At 45.3% G+C, this 22,765-nt stretch overlaps 1 protein-coding gene across 1 annotated transcript in view; it reads right to left on the bottom strand.

The window, feature by feature from the left end:
- Positions 1–21,855, bottom strand: part of LOC120997091 (C-type lectin domain family 2 member A-like) — a 33,814-nt gene extending 11,959 nt beyond the window's left edge. Inside the window, exons 1-3 of the mRNA XM_040427033.1 lie at positions 21,625–21,855; positions 4,233–4,307; positions 2,978–3,061 (exon numbers count right to left, since the gene is read on the bottom strand). Of these exons, the coding sequence (XP_040282967.1) occupies positions 2,978–3,061; positions 4,233–4,307; positions 21,625–21,753 (288 nt within the window). The 5' untranslated portion in view covers positions 21,754–21,855. The remainder of the gene's footprint in view (positions 1–2,977; positions 3,062–4,232; positions 4,308–21,624) is intronic.
- Between the last annotated feature and the right edge of the window lie 910 nt (positions 21,856–22,765).

The following is a 22,765-nucleotide window of genomic DNA, read 5'->3' as shown; positions in this document are numbered from 1 at the left end:
GACACATCAAACTTATTGGCAATTTCATTGTGTTGGATTGTCAATGCAACCCTCTTCTCCCACTCTTCACACACTGATAGCAACCCCGCAGGAAAAATGCTAGCACAGGCTTCCAGTATCCGTACTTTCAGGTGCTGCACATCTCGTATCTTCACAGCATAGTAAATTGCCTTTAGATGACCCCAAAGATAAAAGTCTAAGGGGGTCACTGGATATGCGAAATTGCTACATGATGATGTGTTTCCCTCTTTATGCACTGAAGCTGGCACGTTCCCTGAGTTTTTCCAGCAAGATGGTGCACCTCCACATTATGGGTGTCAGGTCCGAGCATTCCTAGATGAACAGTTTCCTGGAAAGTGGATTGGTCGTCGTGGGCCAGTTGAATGGCCCCCAAGGTCTCCCGATCTGACCCCTTTAGACTTTTATCTTTGGGGTCATCTGAAGGCAGTTGTCTATGCTGTGAAGATACGAGATGTGCAGCACCTCAAACTACGGATACTGGAAGCCTGTGCTAGCATTTTTCCTGCGGTGTTGCTATCAGTGTGTGGATTGTGGAGTGTAGAGAGCTGACTATAGATTGTGGAGTGTAGAGAGCTGACTATAGATTGTGGAGTGTAGAGAGCTGACTATAGATTGTGGAGTGTAGAGCGCTGACTATAGATTGTGGAGTGTAGAGCGCTGACTATAGATTGTGGAGTGTAGAGCGCTGACTATAGATTGTGGAGTGTAGAGCGCTGACTATAGATTGTGGAGTGTAGAGAGCTGACTATAGATTGTGGAGTGTAGAGAGCTGACTATAGATTGTGGAGTGTAGAGAGCTGACTATAGATTGTGGAGTGTAGAGAGCTGACTATAGATTGTGGAGTGTAGAGAGCTGACTATAGATTGTGGAGTGTAGAGCCCTGACTATAGATTGTGGAGTGTAGAGGGCTGACTATAGATTGTGGAGTGTAGAGGGCTGACTATAGATTGTGAAGTGTAGATCCCTGACTATAGATTGTGGAGTGTAGAGCGATGACTATAGATTGTGGAGTGTAGAGCTATGACTATAGATTGTGGAGTGGAGAGCGCTGACTATAGATTGTGGAGTGTAGAGCGCTGACTATAGATTGTGGAGTGTAGCGCTATGACTATAGATTGTGGAGTGTAGAACGCTATGACTATAGATTGTGGAGTGTAGAACGCTGACTATAGATTGTGGAGTGGAGAGCGCTGACTATAGATTGTGGAGTGTAGAGCGCTGACTATAGATTGTGGAGTGTAGAGCGCTGACTATAGATTGTGGAGTGGAGAGCACTGACTATAGATTGCTGTCACAGACATTCCTGTCACAGGTGCCAGGAGATCAGTGAGACTGGCAACACGTGTTTTGATCTGACAGGTTCCTTGTGGATCAATTCATGTCTGTGTTGTTTCTGGTGATGGCCACACCCCTTGCCTCAGGTGTTGCTTATGTGGTCATTTATCCTTCCCTATTTATTGTGGCTTCTCCCACTATGCTGTGCGGTTTATAGCTTCAGTCTGGTTTTGGATTGCTGGTGTTTGGATCTCGGCGGAGTTCCTGTAATTCCATTGCCTTTTGAAGTTAAAAGGTCAATCAAGAATGGCAGGGTGTGACATGAGGTGGGAGAACGGAGCCTCTAGGTGCAGTAGCAACGCCCCCCTGCTCTGTGAGGCTAATTTGCATATCATAAAAGTTAAAATTGTGCAGTAAGGGGGCTATCAGTAAGCATAAGAATAGTAGAGTTAGGGTCTGCTGACATTAGCACATCGCTAATGTCAGCCAGTTTAATAGGGTTAAATCTGGTGGCAGAAAACCTTTTAAGTGTCTTCTTTCCCTTTGGTTTATTGTTCGGGTTATCTTGTGTTGCTCTTTTCCCTTTCATTTGGGTTCAGGCCTGAGGGAGACTCCTGTTTGTCCTACCGTTTGGAGGAACAGGTTGTCTCTTGTCCTGACATTAGTACCAGGATCCTACAGGGTGAATTAGGACTTTAGGTTCCTGTGTATGAACTCACCTAACTCTGGGGTCAGTTCATATTGGCAGTCAATCAGGACTTTAATTAGGGTTTCTCTAGAAGCTGACCAGCTCCTTTTCACTAGTGTCCAGGCCTTTACTCCTCACCCCTTTCCCTCCTATGTTTGGTGTGATTTTCCCACCCACACTGAAACGTGACAATTGTGGAGTGTAGAGCGCTGACTATAGATTGCGGAGTGTAGCACGCTTACTATAGATTGCAGAGTGTAGAGCGCTGACTATAGATTGTGGAGTGTAGAGCGCTGACTATAGATTGTGGAGTGTAGAGCGCTGACTATAGATTGTGGAGTGTAGAGCGCTGACTATAGATTGCGGAGTGTAGCACGCTTACTATAGATTGCAGAGTGTAGAGCGCTGACTATAGATTGTGGAGTGTAGAGCGCTGACTATAGATTGTGGAGTGTAGAGCGCTGACTATAGATTGCGGAGTGTAGAGCGCTGACTATAGATTGCGGAGTGTAGAGCGCTGACTATAGATTGTGGAGTGTAGAGCGCTGACTATAGATTGTGGAGTGTAGAGCGCTGACTATAGATTGTGGAGTGTAGAGCGCTGACTATAGATTGTGGAGTGGAGAGCGCTGACTATAGATTGCGGAGTGTAGAGTGTGGAGTATAGGGCGAGTTATTTTCGGAACAGATCTTTTTACCACTATGTAAATACAGATGGAGAAGCTCTAAACCTCACAAAAGCCATTGAAAAAGTCACTAAAGTCTCCTGCTGTTACTTATTTTCCTGATTTCATCGCTCAGTATCGTCGCACTGATTACATAACTTTTTTGTTTTTCCAGCAAGTAACAGTCAAGGTAAGTAGCAAATAGTCTGGTCCTAGTTTTGGGAGGTTAGCATAAATATCTGAGTATCATTTCCGGGGCGTTTGTCAGGGTTGTGCCCATACATGTTCCAGCCACAAGAACATGGGGAGGTCACCACCATTACTTACCTTGTCAGCCTCATCGATCTCGCCCTGGTTCTGATAATTACTTCTATAAAAATCTTGGATATTTGGAGCACTGGGATAATGCATCTGTTGGAAAAACCAAAAGGAGACACTCAGAGAAGCCATTATGTTGGTTGTCAGGTATATAACCACTTTTACTGTAAAGAACCCCTTTCCTATGCACAACAAATACTTGCTGTATAAAGAAACCTCTTATATAGTAACTGTTCTCACTAAGAAGAACCCTTTATGTAAGAACTGCTTACTATATGTAACAGCTGCTTTTACGATAAAGACCTCGTCCTGTACATAACTACTTTTACTGTAAAGAATCCTTTACTAATGCATAGTAACCCCTTTTAATGTAATTCCTCTCCCCCACACACACTATACTCATACTGCTAAAAATGTGTAGTTTTCAGGCCACTACACCCTCGCAATAGACTGACAGGTCATATAACTTTTCAGGTTGTGCTGAGTACACTGGGGCTAGGATCAGCCAGAGGACAGAGATATCTGGTGGGGATAGAAGAGTCTGGAGAAGTTTGGAGGGGGAAAGATGGGTCTGGAGGGAACAGAGAAGTCTAGTGGATAGAGAGTATCTGGAAGGGTCTAAAGAGGAAAAGAGGGGATGAGGAGACAAACGGGTCTGGAGAGCACAGAGTGGTTTGGAGTGGTCAGATGAGTGGAAATAATGGTCTGGAGAGGGCAGAGGGGTCTGAAGAGGATAGAGGGCACAGAGAGGTCTGGAGAAGACAAAGGAGAGGATGGAGGGATCTGGAGAGGACATATGGGACAGAGAGGTGTCTGGAGAGGATAGAGGGGTTTAAAGAGGACAGAGGGGTCTGGAAAGGACAGAAAAGAGGACAGAGGTGTCTGGAGAGGACAGAGAGGTCTGGGGATGATGGAGGAGAGGGTGGAGGGGTCTGGGGAGGACAGAGGAAAGGACAGAAGGATGTGGAGAGAACCGAGGAGATGATGAAGGAGTCTGGAGAGGACAGAGGGGTCTGGCGAGGACAGAGGAAAGGACGGAGGAGTCTGAGGAAGACAGAGAAGAGGACAGAAGGGTCTAGAGAGAAAAGTGGAGAAGAAAGAAGTGTCTGGAGAGGACAAAGGAGGAGACAGGTGTCTGGAGAGGACAGAAGGTGCTGGAGAGGTCAGAGGGGTCTGGAGAGGATGAAACGTGTCTTCAGGAGACATAACACAGTACAGTCCATTGTCCTCAATAGAAGAAATACCAGTAATAACTGGTCCTTACCTGTGAAGGGCAAGTTAATTGGGGCTCATCGTCCAAATCACGCACAGATGAGGAGTGTAATCTTTTCCTGCTGGGCTGGAGGGATAAAGTGTCAGATTATATATAACGTCTTATCCATCATTTATCACAGTTCTAGTATAAAACATTATACACTCCTCAACATTGAAATTGTAACATCAAGAAGGAAAAGTCATGGCATTATGGAAATCACAGGATCGTTAGCATGGTAATGATATGCAAATGATAAAAATGCAAATGATGCCTCTTCATGGCATTGTCCACGTGGTCTGCAATTGGTCTCTGGCTATCATTTTGTCCAATACAAAAACAAGACACATCCCTGAAGAGGATAGACCAGCCTTCATTGCCTTTTTGATGTGCACCATGATAGCTGTTGACACTGGTGGTGTGAGGTCAATGGAGCACCTGTAGCTGGAGGTCTGGCTCATAGCCCAATGTCATGCAGATACCTTATACCAGATACCTGGTTTATGTAGACACTATTTTCTGCCCTAGTTTTGGGATGTGACAACTTCACTTGCAGAACAGAAAGGATCTCTACGCGCCATTCTGCTAATCAGATGATCCATCTGTGCAGAGGTTCTCCTCTTCACCTCCTGCTGTCATTCCAGTTTGTCGCTGTTCTCCCAACCAATGGGACACGCAACGTTGAACAGTGCTTACATCTCGACCTAGGCACATAGCGATCTGCTGAAGTAATAAACTTTAGGGCTCTCAGGATTCTGGCCCTCTCAGTTTGTGACTAGTGGTGATAATGTAACGCCCCAGAGGTGCATTACTACTCTTGCACCACACCACTATCTCCTATGGTTAACCTCATGTCATAAGATGTATTTATTTCCAGGTCTTGCAAAATGTGAATTCATATTTCTTGTTATGTAACTGTTCAAGTGTAATATGCCTGGTTCACCAGCAGATGGCAGCATCAATGGCAGAGCTATTTGACCTAGAATGGAACCCTTCTTTCCATTCTATTTTCTCCCTCTAGGGAGGAGTTTAGCTAGTCAGGAGTGGCAGGAGCTGTCCCTGTTGGACTAGGCTTTCCCAATCCAGCTAGAGCACCCTAAGCCCTGCTGCATCTGAAGGCCACAGCTAAAAGCCTCCCTGGACAAAGCTAGAGATAGACCAGACTACCAAGTTAAGTACAGCAGAAAGGAAAGGAAAAGATTCCTGTTTAGGCCTGTTAGCACAGCAAAGCCAGAGAGCAACAGACGTAGCAGAGAGGAGTTTGCCTGCCACCGTTAATGCCAAAGCTTGTTGAAAACCAAGACAAAGCCTGTAAATTGTTTGGAAGAAAGTTTATTGAAATTAAAGCTGCTGTTCAACTTTATACAAGGTCTGGACTCAATTTATTCTTCATCCCACAATTCAACTACCCACTTTGCTCTGCTGCGGACGACACTGTCTGGGATTCCAGCGTATCCAGGTAGGAGCACTGTGACACCTGCAACACCATTAAGGAACATTTAGGCCACCCTACACCACTCTGGCATTCCTACACTGGGTACCATCCATATCACTAAAAGGGGCCCTCTGCCCTTGTTGCTTCATTGCAACTGGCATCACGACAAAACAAGCAATTTTTTTCCCCTCTTAAAGGACCCCTGGCCGCTGCCGTGCGCTGCAAGAACTGGCACATCAATGAACAGGAGTCACACGATTTGATCATATTTTTCAGGTTTCGTGTGGCTAAAAAACATTGCTTTATTTTTGGCTATAGAAAAAGTACCAAAAACCTAAGCACCAAGGCTTGAGTGCTGTTTTTAGAGATCCAGATAGAGAAGACAGACTGGGTTAAATTAAACACAAATTGAACTGAACTTGGACTTGAACATGTAGGAGCACACAGGCAGGATGGATCAGAACTTGAAGCATGGCAGGAACACAGGCTGGAAATAACACAGGAGAAATGCAGATAAATCGCAACTGCTCTAGACTATCAGCAACTCTGCTGATCACCAGGGAACCTAAAGCTCAGGCACCCTCTGCCTGGGGAGGGTGCCTTAAATACCTAGGAACTTTCAGCCATTGGCTGGGGAAGGATTTGGGGGTGTGCACACTGGACCTTTAAGAGGCTTGCATGTCCTAAGGGAGCATCAGGCAGAAGCATGGAGGCAGCAGCATGGTCAGCTGGTGACCATGATGCCAGATGGCATGGGGTGTGGTGCGGCATCCACACCTGAAGGGGACCGGAGGAGGGCAGCAGGCGCGGACTGCAGACCTAACACACTTGTTTCATTTATCACAGTCGTTTTATTATAGATCACCTCATATTATCAAAGAATTATTGCTTATTATTATCATACATCACCTCTGATATTATTAAACACAGTCGTATGATGTATTATATCATTTATCACATTCTTATTGCCTTATTATTATATATCTCCTCTTATCATATTATTATACATATTATACACCTATCATCTGTCATTTACCACAGTCTTGTTGTTGTTTATTATTACATATTGTCTCTTTAATCACAGTATTATTATTATTATTATTATTATTATTAATTATTAGTGTTGAGCGAACCCGAACTGCACAGTTCGGGTCCGTACCGATCTTTGCGAGTTCGGGTATCCGGACCCCAAAAGTTCGGGTTCGAGTTCGGTGTTTGGGCATTTAATAAAGCTTGTTGAAATGCTGCAGGGCAGCCAATAAACAATCTTTTAAGTTGTGGGCACTTAGAAGCCATCACAGCCATGCCTAGTAATGGCATGGCTGTGATTGGCCGGTGCATCATGTGACCCAGCCTCTATACAAGCTGGATCACGTGTAGCACCGCCCATCAGCTCTGGGTAGTGCAGGGACAGGAAGCAGGCAGCTGAAGTGAGGGAGAGTGTTATGAATCTGATCTGGCTATTTATTTTGTGGGTGACCTGAGCGATTTTTTTGTCGGTGCAATGCACCATCTTTGTACCCCTGACACAAAAAAATAATATTTAATCTGTCTGTTAGTTCGGTGGGTGACATATACCCATGTTTTGTGTGAGGTACACTTGCACTGCATCTGTGACAGGGAAATTAATATAGTTAATCCGTCTATTAGTTCGGTGGGGGACATATGTAATGTCCCGGAGTGCCATTAGCACTTCTTTTTGGCACCTTGCTACTGTCTCCTATGTGCTAATTCATGTCATCAATTGCATTTGTATCATGTCCGTCACACTTTGCATATTTATTCCTGTAACTGCCTAATGTTCATGTAATTTGCCTGGTTCAGCAGCAGGTGGCAGCAAACAATGGCAGAGATAGTTTCCTCGAGAGGAACCATCTAGTTCAGGGATCGGCAAACTCGGCCCTCCGGCTGTTTTAAAACTACAAATCCCATCATGCCCTGCTGTAGGCTGATAGCTGTAGGCAGACTGGGAATGATGGGATTTGTAGTTTTACAACAGCTGGAGGGCCGAGTTTGACCATCCCTGATCTAGTTCCTTCCAGACCTCTCTAGAGAGGGAGGAGTTTAGTTAGTCAGTAAGTCAGTCTAGTCCACCCTCCTTAAGGAGAGGTCATGTGTTGGCTAGCAGAGCACGGCCTAGCCTCTGAAGTCTACATGGTTGCCTGTCCCCTCCTGGGCTGGCATTGCCTCCATCTAAGCTGAAGTAGATCTTGAGGTACTCCAAAGCCAGGACAAGAAGTTCCTAGGATATAAAGTAAGAGACAGACTACAGCTAACCTAAGTTCCAGCAGAAGAGAGAATTCCTATTAAATCCAGCATAGCATAGCAGAGCTGATAGCACTGTGAGGAATATGGATTATTATTTTATGTCAGCCATGTTCCCACACCAGCCATCTTATGTCAGATAGCAGAGGTAGTGAACTCCACAGGGGGGCCCTGCTTCAAAGCCCAGCCAAATGGCAGAGAACTTCCTGCAGGCCACTTTGTTTACAATTTCTCACCTCAGTTCAGCCAGCCAGGAACCCAGCTAATGGAACAGGAAAAACCTCTCTACAGGGGGTCTAGGCCATTCCATAGTTCAATGAACATTATCAGACATCATGGAACCAGCGATTCATAAGGAATTATGAATCGCCCGTCCATCACAAACATAAACCAGATTCATATTTGTGTCCCTGTGGCCACTATGAACAGGCACATGGTCATAGTTTGGTGTCGGGATGTCAGGGAGGGGAGATATACATATCTCCCCACAGAAACCAAATAACGGTACCATGCTTGGACTCTACTGGTAGCCGGAACCCAGGTGGATCCATTGGTCCCAGAACCACCTCCCTGCGACATTCTGGTCTGGAGCCATGAGCCCTAATCGGTTTTGTGGCTCATGTGCTGCCAGCCCAGCAGAGGGGGAGTGGACCCCTCCCAGAGGCCGGGAGGGGAGGAACCAACTACAGGTTAAAAGGCTTGTGCCAGCAAGCGGGCGTGTCTTTTCTCTGAAGGGGGGTCACATCGTGCCATGTGTTTAGAGGGACCTGCAACTTGCTGGCATCACTGCCCCCACGTGACTCCAGCTAAGAACTCATCACAACCCACAGGACTCATATACCTGGTAAACTGACTTATTGTTCTGCTTAACCCTGTTGTACCCTATCATCTGTATTTATAACTGCAGACCACTGTATATATTTTCTGTGTATATTGTGTTATGTCTAGTGAGCCCTTAAGGCAATTAAATATATAATTTAATCTTGTGCTGTTCTGGAATCTCGATCACGAATCCCTACGTCCGTCTTTTGGCATAGTTATAGGCTACCGCGGGTAGGTTTCTTATTCTATATAATCCCGTTAGCGGACCGGGCTTATATCAAGCAAGAAACTAGTGGCAGTATACCCGGTCTGAGAATGCGCTATTTCACTGGGGAAGTGAAAAGGCTCTCTCAGCTCGTCAGGGTTATGAGCAATTGTCTCCAACCCTCTGCCTCTCTGGGCCTGCATGGACAGGAAGCAGTCGTGTAAACTGTACTAAGACTGACCTTACCCGCTCCTCCAGGAGGGCGTAATGTCACGCCTTGGTAACCAGTGACCATACCGTATCTCGCTGGCTCTACATATTTGACGTCAGTCGGGATATGGTATTCGTCACAGCTACCGCATAGCAGAGCTGAGATTTTTGCAGAAATGCTGATGACCAAGAGACTGTTTGGAAACTGTTTGGATTACCGTTTACTCAAGTAAAATCAATTGTTCAACATTACTACAAGTCTGTATTCCATTTATTCCACCTTCTACACCATCCAAGTTCAACTACCCTTTTTGCACTGCTTCGGACTACACCACATCTGGGATCCACCGATATCCAGGTAGGAGCACAGTGACACGTGCATACAACATCCACAGAGACATTGTAGGCCACCCTACACCACTCTGGAAATCCTACCCTGAGTATCAACACTACCATCTACAAAGGGGACTCCATGTCCTCATTGCTTAACTGCAACTGGCGTCACATTTACTTGCTCTATAAGAGGGACATATTTCGTAGAAACCTCCTCAGGGGCAAGGGCTACCCAGACGCCGGCGGTGGCCCATTGCATCAATTGGCGTCACTAACAAGATAAGAATAACGTACCTGTTTGCCATATAAGTCCGAAGAACAGGATACAAACAACAAAATTGTGTGCCTACCAGCTTTATTTGCCTATTGCAGGCATGTTCAACCTGCGGCCCTCCAGCTGTTGCAAAACTACAACTCCCAGCATGCTCGAACAGCCTACAGCTATCAGCCTACAGCAGGCCATTGTGGGAGTCGTAGTTTTGCAACAGCTGGGGGGCAGCAGGTTGAGCATGCCTGGCCTATTGGATTTACAAATCTACCTTTGAAAATTACTTTGATGACTTTGTTGCGAACTAAACGCGTCGGAACCCTAAGAGTTAAATCGCCATGCTATGGCACAGTATATTTTTCATGCCCAAAGGTGCGAAACTAAAGCAACGCCCCCTCTGGAAGCGCGAAAACTAAGCCCTGCCAACAGGGAACTACTTTACATCGTGGAGGGAGGAAGTGAGGACTCCATAGCACATCCTTAATTTCCTGTCAGCTCCCACACTATGGAGAGCAAGATTGCGCAGCCTCGCCCAAATTGGACCGACATGTGCTGGGGAGACGAGCTACCGGAAGACAAAAGACCTGCTCCGGACCTCAAGGTATCCCAGCTTTTGAGGGGACCCATCTCTTTTTTTTTTTTCTTAATCAGTATTACAAAATTGTATATCACCACATCACAATTTAGGGGGACCCATCTCAGTGACACCAGTGTTCCCCGTGCCGGCTGGCGCGGCGGAGGCGACCGGAGTTCCCACTCTGCCGCCCCAGAAGAGCTGGGAGCAGGACCGGCTCATCCCTGTCATGCCCTTTCGAGTTACGGCCCACTCAGCCGATACGTGGGAATATAGAAATGCGGTAGAGAACTGGGTCGTCCGACTGTTGGAGCGACCTCTTCCCGGCGACCTTGAATTGGAGCGGAGGATTGGGACGGTACTTTGGTTTAATGTGGAGCGGGGCAGCAGCTTGATTCAGGACGAGCCTACTATCAAAACGTCTGGTGCCCCAGTCGTTTAGGAGGACCCAGCGGCCACCGGGAAGGTGCGCTGCTTGCGGGAATCGCCAGATGGCGTCTTGCGCTTTGGCGACCAAAAGATCGTTTGCCAGCACCGCTACAACCTGAGGTCTTGAACCAGTTTCAAATGGCAGGAGCTTCCGCTCCAGTAAAGCAAAAAATGGCCGCCGAAGTAAAAAGTGTGACTACCACCGCAGTACCGCGAGCCGGTCTGAAATGAAATGCGGTCTCCGGGAGCAGGCTGTTCCGAGAACGGCCCCCGGAGGCTGTTCTCGGAACTGCCTGCTCCTGGAGACCGCATTTCATTTCAGACTGGCTCGCGCACAGGCACAGGTAAGGACTTACCTGTGCCTCGCCTGACTTGTCAGTTAAGATGGCAGATTGCATGTGTTCGCTTGGCAAACACTGCGAACTGGTCATAACTGCTCCACAATGTCCCATGAAAGCGTTCAGCTGTCCATCCCCCAAACACTGGAGAGAAAGAGGAAGTACCCCCCTACTCACCCGCGAGCCCTGGCCCTGAATGGCAGCATTTCAAAATTCCTGGCCTTTGAAATGATGTTATTCCGTCTGGTGGAGACGGAGAGTTTTAAAATCCTTATGGCGGTGGCTGTCCCACAATACATGGCTCCCAGCCGCCACTACTTTTCCAGGCGAGCCATCCCTGCCCTGCACAACCAAGTGGCGGACAAAATCAGGTGTGCACTGTGCAACGCCATCTGTGGCAAGATCCACATAACCATCAATATGTGGACCAGTAAGCACGGGCAGGGACATTATATTTCCCTAACTGCACACTGGGTAAATGCAGTGGCAGCTGGGCCTGAGGCGGATAGCAGTTTGGCCCATGTCCTTCCACCACTGAAGATTGCAGGACGTTTCTCATTGCCTCCTGTTGCCTCCTCCTCCTACTCCGCTTCCTCCTCTACCGCCTTCTCATCCGGTCAGCGTAACACCTTCACCACCAACTTCAGCACAGCCAGGGGTAAACGACAGCAGGCTGTGTTGAAACTCATCTGTTTGGGGGGGAAAAAAAACACACCGCGCAGGAGCTGTGGACGGTCATGGAACAACAGACCGATGAGTGGTTGGTGCCAGTGAGCCTCAAGCCTGGCCTGGTGGTGTGCGAAATCTCATAGCAGCTCTGGGCCTTGCCGGTTTGACACACATCCCTTGCTTGGCACATGTGCTGAATTTGGTGGTGCAGAGGTTCCTGAAAAATTACCCCGATATGTCAGAGGTGCTTCAGAAAGTGCGGGCCGTCTGTGCGCGCTTCCGGCGTTCTCACCCTGCTGCTGCTCGCCTGTCTGCGCTGTAGCGTAACTTCGGCCTTCTCGCTCACCGCCTCATATGCGACTTGCCCACAATGTGGAACTCCACCTTGCACATGCTGGACAGACTGTGCGAGCAGCAGCAGGCGATAGTGAAGTTTCAGCTGCAGCACGCACGGGTGAGTCGCTCTGCGGAACAGCACCACTTCACCACCAACGAGTGGGCCTCCATGCGGGACGTGATTGCCGTGTTGCACTGTTTTGAGTACTCCACCAACATGGCCAGTGCCGAAGACACCGTCCTCAGCGTAACTATCCCACTTCTATGTCTCCTTGAATAACCACTTCGGGCGATAGTGGAAGAGAATGTGGCACAGGAGAAAGATGAGGAGGAAGAGGGATCATTTCCACAGTTATCAGGCCAGTCATTCACAAGTAGCTCGGAGGGTGGGTTTCTGCACCAACAGAGGCCAGGTACACAACTGTCCAGGACACAGTTCTGGAGGATGAGGTGGATGATGATGAGGAGGAACCGTGTTCACAGCAGGGTGGCACCCAAAGCAGCTCATGGGCATCACTGGAGCGTGGCTGGAGGGATACAGAGGACACAGACGATACACCTCCCACAGAGGACAGCTTGTCCTTACCTCTGGGCAGCCTGACACACATGAGCGATTACATGCTGCAGTTGCCCACATTCTAACCAGTGCTGATTACTGGATGGCCACCCTGCTGGATCCATGCTACAAGGACAACGTACCGTCCTTAATTCCGTCACTGGAGAGTGATCGTACGATGCGTGAGTACAAGCGCACACTGGTAGACGCGCTGCTGGTGGCATTACCACCTGACAGCGGGGGCACAGTGGAAGCACAAGGCGAAGGCAGAGGAGGAGGAAGAGGTCGCCAACGCAGCTGGGGCACCGCCAGCACCTCAGAAGGCAGGGTTAGCATGGCCGAAATGTGGAAAAGCTTTGTCAGCACGCCACAACAACCAGCACCACCAGCTGATATGGAACGTCTTAGCAGGAGGCAGCATTTCAGCAACATGGTGGAGCAGTATGTGTGCACACTCCTACACATACTGAATGACGGGTCTGCCTCCTTCAACTTCTGGGTCTCCAATTTGGGCACATGGCCTGAGCTTGCCCTTTACGCCTTGGAGGTGCTGGCCTGCCCTGCAGTCAGTGTATTGTCTGAACGTTTGTTAGAATGAACCAGGCATGGATCCCACAGGACTTGTCCGTACCTTGTGCTGAATAGACAAGTATACCGGTCGCACCCAGCCATTGTTATACTCCAGCGCACTTTCTCTTTGCGTTCTCTTTTCTATTTCCCAATTTTTTAGGGCCTTCCCAAATTTATAAAAAATAAATAAAGGAAAAACAAAAAACAGTCTTGGCTATCTCCTCCTCCTCCACTGCCGTGTCTACCTGCACTGCCATGTCTACAGCGTCCTCAACCTCCTACTCCACTTCGACCTCCGCCTCCTAGTTCAAGATTATATATATATATTTTTTTTTATATTCTATGTTATTTTAAGTAATTTCCCTATCCACATTTGTTTGCAGGGCAATTGTCCTGCTCTTACCCCCATTTTGCTTCCTTTTGCAGCCCTCTAGCCCTTACTAGGACTAATTTACAGCCATTTTAGTGCACCAAAGTTCGGGTCCCTATTGACTTCAATGGGGTTCGGGTTCGGGTAAAGTTTGGGTCCCGAACCCGAACTTTGACCCGAAGTTCGGCCAAACCCTGCCGATCCAGAACATCCAGGGGTCTGCTCATCCCTATTAGTTATTCATTTCTTTCTCATTGCTCTGTCCTCCTGCACACAGCAGAATCTTAACAGTTCCACATGGAGAATGACTTCAGAAGTATATGGAGGTACAATAAGACCCCATACACCTCCATAGGTGCCCTATTACAGGTTTATTACGTCCAAGTACATGAGGCCGGCAATTGTGCAGAGCGGAGGGTGAGACTGAGCAAAAAGGAAAAGTACTGTAACAGGACAAAAGAAACACATAAAAGAGCCACCGGTCAAATTGCAAAGCCTGTGACCGTAGTCATGGACAACACCTATAACTGTTTACCCTGTTAGTTACAGGAGCTGCAGAATATCCTGACAGACAATGGGGGAGGGGGTGAAGTTCTCTTCTGGTCACTTTATCAATTATTTCTAAGGTTACTGCTCGTTTAATGTAGACACAGCAGCACAGAGGAATGTAAGGATTCCTCTGTGTCTATGTGTGCTCATGTGGAAACCTTCATTTACGTCTCTTTTATATTCAGTATTAACTGGCTTAAAGGGGTTCTCCAGGAATGAGTTAAAACGGTCTCCAACAACCTGTCCTAGAATGGGAGCAGGACTGGTTGCCTCCACTTACAGTGCTGCCAAGGGGAGGGGGATGAGGGGACGAGGCCTCACTACATGGCTCTACAATGGATGGTAATGATGGGATCCTGCCTACCACATTCCATCATGGCTGAGCAGCCTGACAGGAACACTTACCGATATATAGTATAGGTAAGTGCCAGAGCAGTGTGTTGGTTATGTTCTCTGCTGTACATTTTTTCACGCTCTATTATGTCCTCTGTTCTCTGGTGTGTATAATTTATCAAAGAATTATTGCCTATTATCATACATCCACTTAATATAAGGCACTGCGCAATCCCTTCTCCGCTACTTATCCTGTTCGCCCGCCTGAGATGTATCCACAACAGGTATCAATATCGCGATCAAGATTACCTTGCTCTCGATACTCTTCTGTGGTTCTTTCACCTATCGCGGGTTTAGAGGCAGGTTTTCTCGTGGATTGCGTGTTTCTTTCTCATAGGAGTTCGCCCCGGCCGGTGGCGCGACTCTGTATTCGTTTGAAGGCTCGCGCTAGCACGGAGCACCTAGTGACGTCACTGGTTGAGCTACGGATCGCTGTGAGTGCCAAAATCCAATGCGTTTCGGACAATGCGTTATCCTTCGTCAGGGAATCACCTGGCACTTCCCGATACCATCCTTTTATGCCTCCCCTAACCCCTTATTTTAACTCTTCATGTACCACATCCAACTTCAACTTCCTATTCCTTTGTTATGTTACTGAAAGGCGAATAGCTCTATTTCCCCATTCAGACCCTTCGGTACCAGAGTATCCATATTAAAAATCCATTTTGTTTCTTCTCGTAACATGCTCTTTATAAAATCTCCCCCCCCCCCCCCCTCATCTACCCTTATTATTTCTACTCCACAAAATGTTGACCCTTCAAATTTTCCTCCGTGTTTGTCTTGGTGCACCAAAAAGAAGAAGAAGAAATAAAAGAGAAAAAAAGAAGAAATTTTATAGAGACTCTCTGCCAATTAATATCGCCCCAAACAGGGAAGGTGAAACAATGGAGAACCTGAATTCATTCGAAACTGTGGATGAATATATACCGGAGGTATATACAGTAGTGAACAAGAGGACCAAATGTCCGTGTTCACTACTCATACCGAACAAGAAGGTTTAAATGAGGGTCCAATTGTCCCACTTTCCCCGGAAATAACAATCAGAGAGAGGAGAATTGCGTTAGAGGTTCCAATCCAGAATCGCTATGATCCGCTATCTCAAGATAGTAATGAGCGGGAAGAAATGGAGGGAGGGCGGTCAGAGAAACAGGTTCTGGGAATTGGAACGAGTGGTATAGAAAATAAAGAAGATACAAGTGATAAACAGAAACAACAAAAAGGGAATGATGAATAAAGACAAAAAAGAAAAAGAAAAGGAAAAAAATAAGAAAATAAGAATAGCAATAGTAATACAAATGAAAAGAAAAAAACGGTGACAAAAAGAATTGCGAGACAGGATGTTTTTCAGGCCCAAAAAAAGGGGAAGTAGAGGAGGGAAACTCACCAAAAAGAAAAAGCAACAACAAGTAAGGAAAGAAATGTAAGAAGAGATTGTGGGGCAACAAATATACAATCTAAGTAGACATACTTTAACAAAGGGGGAGTATCAGATCCTCAGAAAGGGCTTAAAATATGCTCCCACCACTTTCTTTAATAAATTCGAGGCATTTATAGGGATAAGAAAATTCATGAGAAGGCTGGCTCTTAAAAAACAAGAATAATAGCATAATTATTCGCCCGGCGGACAAGGGTAGAGGTATAGTTATTTTAAATAAGGAAGATTATGATAAGGAAGTGCAAAATATATTAAGTGATAAAAAAAAACCATATAGACTTTTAAAAGGAGACCCTACAGAAATGTATAAAAGAGAATTGAAAGAACTAGTTCAAAAGGGAAAGAGCCTAGGATTCCTATATAAAAGAGAGGCAACAGTTATTGAAATTAAACACCCTAGAATAGCAGTTTTTTATCATAATCCAAAAATACATAAAGACACCCAGTGCCCCCGGGAAGACCTATAGTGTCTGGGACTGACTGCTTAAAGAGGACCTTTCACCGATCCTGACATTGTGAACTAAGTATACAGACATGTAGAGCGGCGCCCGGGGATCTCACTGCACTTACTATTATCCCCGGGTGCCGCTCCGTTCTCCCGCTATGCCCTCCGGTATCTCCGTTCACTAAGTTATAGTAGGCGGAGATTTCGGTCACTAAGTTATAGTAGGCGGAGTCTGCCCTTGTTCTGCTCTAGCGCTGGCCAATCGCAGCGCAGAGCTCACAGCCTGGGAGGTTATTTTCTCCCAGGCTGTGAGCTCAGCAATGCGATTGGCCAGCACTACAGCAGAACAAGGGCAGACTCCGCCTACCATAACTTAGGGAACGGAGATACCGGAGGACATAGCAGGAGAACGGAGCGGCTCCCGGGGATAATAGTAAGTGCAGTGAGATCCCGGGGCGCCGCTCTACATGTCTGTATAGTTAGTTCACAATGTCAGGATAGGTGAAAGGTCCTCTTTAACTAGCTCTCTCTCGAGATACGCCAACCAGTACTTACAACCATGTGCCCAAGCCCTACCTACATATTTGAAAGATACGAAACATATGTTACAAATATTAGGTAGCATAAAATGGAAACCAGGGTAAATAATGGGCACACTAGACATAAAATCACTGTATACTGTTATTGAGAATCAGAAGGGATGTGAAGAGGCCAAATATTTTTTATATAAGAAGGGAGAGATGCCAAAACACCAGATAGAGTATTTAGGGGAATGTATACCAAAAAACTTTATCCAAATGTGGGGGACCGCGATGGGGACGGCGTTTGCAAATCTGTATGTGGGGTGGTGGGAGCAGGAGGCCATACATCCAGAGGACGGACTCCGGGCGGGCCTCGTCCTGTGGTGGCGTTTTATAGATGATGTGCTCTTCATATGGGGGGGGAGGAGTCTGTCAAACTTTTTAAATACATTAATAAAAATGATTTTTATTAGAATTAGAATTTTAGAATTAACACCTAGATATAGTGAAAATGGAATCAACTTTTTAGATCTGACCATGTACATTGAAAAAGGAAAAATCTGCACAAAAACATTTAATAAACCTACTGATGCTAATAGTTTTATCTCTAGAGAAAGCTGCCACTTACCTCAGTGGCTAGATAATATACCTAGAAGTCAGTTCTTGCGTATAAAAAGGAATTGTACTGAAATTGAGGTATATAAAAAAGAAGCGGAACATATGCAGAGTAGGTTTGAATCCAAAGGGTATAATAGGGAAATACTAATAAAACATAAAACAGAAATAGAACAATTAAGTAGACAAACTCTTCTAGAGGAGGCAGGATGCGCAAAAAAACAACAGAAAAATAATGAGGAAGAAATCCCACCAAATGATTACACGGTATAACAGTCAGACGAAATGTTTAAAAAAAATTGTAAATAAATATTGGGATATTTTAAAAGATAAGATAAGATTATTGGAGAATGCATCCCAAATGCCCCTAGGTTTGTGTATAAAAAGGCAAAAAATGTAGGTAACATGGTGGCCTCTACAAGAGGATGTACAGCAGTAGGTAAAAAAAGCATGGGAAATATACCGGTAAATTTACTGAAAGGGTTTTTTTCAATGCAAAAAACAATCCCAAATACATAAAAAAAGGATGGGTCATATACACATGACATTAGAGAGCACATTACATGTAATAGTAGGGGGGTAATATATGCTATTATATGCCCCTGTAAAAAGACTTAATATTGGACGAACTAAGAGACAATTAAAGAAAAGACTGGGAGAACATTTTATTTATTTATTTTATGCACTTATATCGCGCTACTATATTCTGCAGCGATTTACAGACATTAGCATCCAACTGTCCCCAATGGGGTATGTCTTTGGAGTATGGGAGGAGACTGGAGTACCCAGAGGAAACCCACGCAAACACAGGGAGAACATCCAAACTCCATGCAGATGTTGTCCTTCGTCGGATTCGAACCTAGGACTCTAGTGCTGCAAGATGTCTGTGAAGGTTCTCATTTATCCAGGTCATGGTATATCTGTAAAGAATAAATCAAGGCAACTGGACTTACTGTAGATTTCTTGAAAACGTTTCACTTGTTCTTCCAACGAGCTTTCTCAATTCTTTCTCAGAATTGAGAAATCTCGTTGGAAGAACGAGTGAAAAGTTTTTAAGAAATCTACAGTAAGTCCAGTTGCCTTCATTTATTCTTTACAGATATCTAGTGCTGCAAGGCACCAGTGCTAACCACTGAGCCACGGTGCTGCCTATACATATATATATATATATATATAATATCCAAAGGACATTTGAGGGGCACACATTGTCAAGGCATTACAAAGACAAACACAGAGGAAAATTTGAAGGGTCAACATTTTGTGGGTAGATGAGCGGGGGGGGGGGGGAGATTTTATAAAGAGCATGTTACGAGAAGAAACAAAATGGATTTTTATTATGGATACTCTGGTACCGAAGGGTCTGAATGGGGAAATAGAGCTATTCGCCTTTTAGTAACATAACAAAGAAATGGGAAGTTGAAGTTGGATGTGGTACATGAAGAGGTAAAATAACAGGTTAGGGGAGGCATAAAAGGATGGTATCGGGAAGTGCCACGTGATTCCCTGGCGAAGGATAACATTGTCCGAAACGCGTTGGATTTTGGCACTCACAGCGCTCTGTAGCTCAACCAGCTCAACCTGTAGCTCAACCAAACTAATACGGAGTTGCGCCACCAGCCGGGGCGAACTCCTATGAGAAAGAAACACCCGATCCACAAAAAAAACTGCCTCTAAACCCGCGATAGGAGGTGAAAGAACCACAGAAGAGTATCCGAGAGCAAGGTAATCTTGATCGCGATATTGATACTTGTTGTGGATACATCTCAGGCGGGCGAGCAGGATAAGTAGCGGAGAAGGGATTGCGCAGTGCCTTATATTAAGTGGGTGTAGTTTTACAATTGTTTGGCAGCAGGTTGTGCGGAACTGCAGCAGTTTGTTAGGGAGCAGGAGCGCCAGTGGTACAGTTATACACTCACCTAAAGAATTATTAGGAACACCATACTAATACGGTGTTGGACCCCCTTTTGCCTTCAGAACTGCCTTAATTCTACGTGGCATTGATTCCACAAGGTGCTGATAGCATTCTTTAGAAATGTTGGCCCATATTGATAGGATAGCATCTTGCAGTTGATGGAGATTTGAGGGATGCACATCCAGGGCACGAAGCTCCCGTTCCACCACATCCCAAAGATGCTCTATTGGGTTGAGATCTTGTGACTGTGGGGGCCATTTTAGTACAGTGAACTCATTGTCATGTTCAAGAAACCAATTTGAAATGATTCGAGCTTTGTGACATGGTGCATTATCCTGCTGGAAGTAGCCATCAGAGGATGGATACATGTTCTCATTCTGTTTACGCCAAATTCGGACTCTACCATTTGAATGTCTCAACAGAAATCGAGACTCATCAGACCAGGCAACATTTTTCCAGTCTTCAACAGTCCAATTTTGGTGAGCTCATGCAAATTGTAGCCTCTTTTTCCTATTTGTAGTGGAGATGAGTGGTACCCGGTGGGGTCTTCTGCTGTTGTAGCCCATCCACCTCAAGGTTGTGCGTGTTGTGGCTTCACAAATGCTTTGCTGCATACCTCGGTTGTAACGAGTGGTTATTTCAGTCAACGTTGCTCTTCTATCAGCTTGAATCAGTCGGCTCATTCTCCTCTGACCTCTAGCATCCACAAGGCATTTTCGCCCACAGGACTGCCGCATACTGGATGTTTTTCCCTTTTCACACCATTCTTTGTAAACCCTAGAAATGGTTGTGCGTGAAAATCCCAGTAACTGAGCAGATTGTGAAATACTCAGACCGGCCCGTCTGGCACCAACAACCATGCCACGCTCAAAATTGCTTAAATCACCTTTCTTTCCCATTCTGACATTCAGTTTGGAGTTCAGGAGATTGTCTTGACCAGGAGCACACCCCTAAATGTATTGAAGCAACTGCCATGTGATTGGTTGACTAGATAATTGCATTAATGAGAAATAGAACAGGTGTTCCTAATAATTCTTTAGGTGAGTGTATATTATCATACATCACCTCTAATATCATTCATCACAGTCTTATGATGTATTATATCATTTATCACTTTCTTATTGTCACCTATTATTATATATCTCCACTTATCTTATTATACTTATTATACACCTATCATCTCTTATGTCATTTACCACAGTCTTATTATTCTTATGTTTATACTGTATATCTTCTTTTATCATATTATTATAGTTATTATACACCTATCATCTGTCATTTACCACAGTCTTGTTGTTGTTTATTATTACATATTGTCTCTTTTATCACAGTATTAGGATTATTATTAGTTATTCATTTCTTTCTCATTGCTCTGTCCTCCTGCACACAGCAGAATCTTAACAGTTCCACATGGAGAATGACTTCAGAAGTATATGGAGGTACAATAAGACCCCATACACCTCCATAGGTGCCCTATTACAGGTTTATTACGTCCAAGTACATGAGGCCGGCAATTGGGTAGAGCGGAGGGTGAGACTGTAACAGGACAAAAGAAACATATAAAAGAGCCACGGGTCAAACTGCAAATACCGTGCTGGTAATCATGGACAACGCCTTTAACTGTTTACCCTGTTAGTTACAGGAGCTGCAAAATATCCTGACAGACAATGGGGGAGGGGGTGAAGTTCTCTTCTGGACACTTTATCAATTATTTTTAAGGTCACTGCTCGTTTAACGTAGACACAGCAGCACAGAGGAATCTAAGGAGCCAGACATGGCAGTGATGTTGAGCGTCTTTACTGCAAAATACCATTTGTGAGAGAGAATGAAAATTTTTTAAAAACCTGGTGCAAAAAAAACAACAACTTTTTCTTGGTGCCAGTTTTGATACGTGCCGCCCTGTGTGTGGGACCATTGTCCCAGAATCTTCTAAACATTTATCAGGGGCTTCCAAAAGTGTGGTATGGGGCTGAGAACTTTCTAGTAACACCTCTGAGTGACGGCTATAGGGCAAGTATTATAAAATATGTCATCCATTTATGGTGACATTGTGGCTAGAATAATCCTCCTGCCTTATACCTATGTGTGTGTATGGTGACATGGGTGAGATGTTCATTATTCTCAGTGCCCCCCCTCCACGCCCCTATCACTCACCTTCGACTCCAAGAAGATCCGCAGCTGCTCCTTGCTGCTGTAAAGAGTTTCAAAAGTTCCATCCAGAGTTGGCGGATAGGAATTGGTCAGAAAACCGGACTCGGCAATACTGTGCTCAATATCCTCCATGATGCTGCTGTAGATGGACCCTGTGTGTGGACACAGTATATGGTGCTGCAGGACAGGTGTACAGAAGACCAAAACGGCTGCCAACTGAAAGGCAAAAGAAAGCTCAGTGTAACATACGGCACAAAGAGGAGGAGGAGGAGTTGGAGAACGTGATAGATGACACTAAGTACAGTATTTAACCCATTCCTTTTCTCATTGACATATTTCAAAAGCCGTAACTTCCTTATTCTTCCGTCGATGTAGATGTTTGAGGGCTTGTTTTTTCAGGCATCTTTTTGGAGACCATTTAACGAGAACATTTCTGGGGTGGGGTGGAGTGACTTCTCTTTGTGCTCATTGGAATAAGATGCGTATCTGTAGAGTAGACTTGACAATGTGCCGATAGCCCTGCCATGGGAGATGGAAGAACACAACAAGGCAACGTCACCCACCGCTCATAATTTTGAGCATCTCTATAGATTTCTTTAAAAATAACAGGCATCCTCTCCACCAATGTCTGAGGCTGATGGAGATGCTCCATAAGTGACGTGAACATATGCCTGAGACAATTGGCCTCATAGACAAGGCAAAGTTCTCCTTATGTGCTTTCAGGAGGACATGAAAGATAATGATAAGTTGTGGATTTTCCTTTTTATTTTTAAAAGCTCTAATGCTTTCCCCTCCTGTAGAATATCTCTGAACATCATGATCAGTTGGATCTCCATCCAGTTTTCTATATATTTGAATCCAACAACATTTTAACAATCTCCTGTTCATAAAAAGTTACTTCTACAGCCTCACATGTGACTACTGCAGAAATTATATTATTATGTTTACTGATCTCATGAAAACAGTCTTGCTTTCAGCTACGTCCTTTGTGTTATTTTCAGTGTTGGTAGCTCATGAGAAGAGCTGATCGGTGGGGATGATGGGTGTTGGACTCCCACCGATTGGATATTTATGGCCTATCCTGAGGATAAGTCATCGATATATAGAGTCTGGACCACCACTCTGTAATTACACCAGTTCCATC

Source organism: Bufo bufo, chromosome 4 (assembly GCF_905171765.1).
Source record: "Bufo bufo chromosome 4, aBufBuf1.1, whole genome shotgun sequence".
NCBI lineage: Eukaryota > Metazoa > Chordata > Amphibia > Anura > Bufonidae > Bufo > Bufo bufo.
Note: the sequence above shows the minus strand (reverse complement) of the source record. Positions and strands in the feature narration are given on the sequence as shown.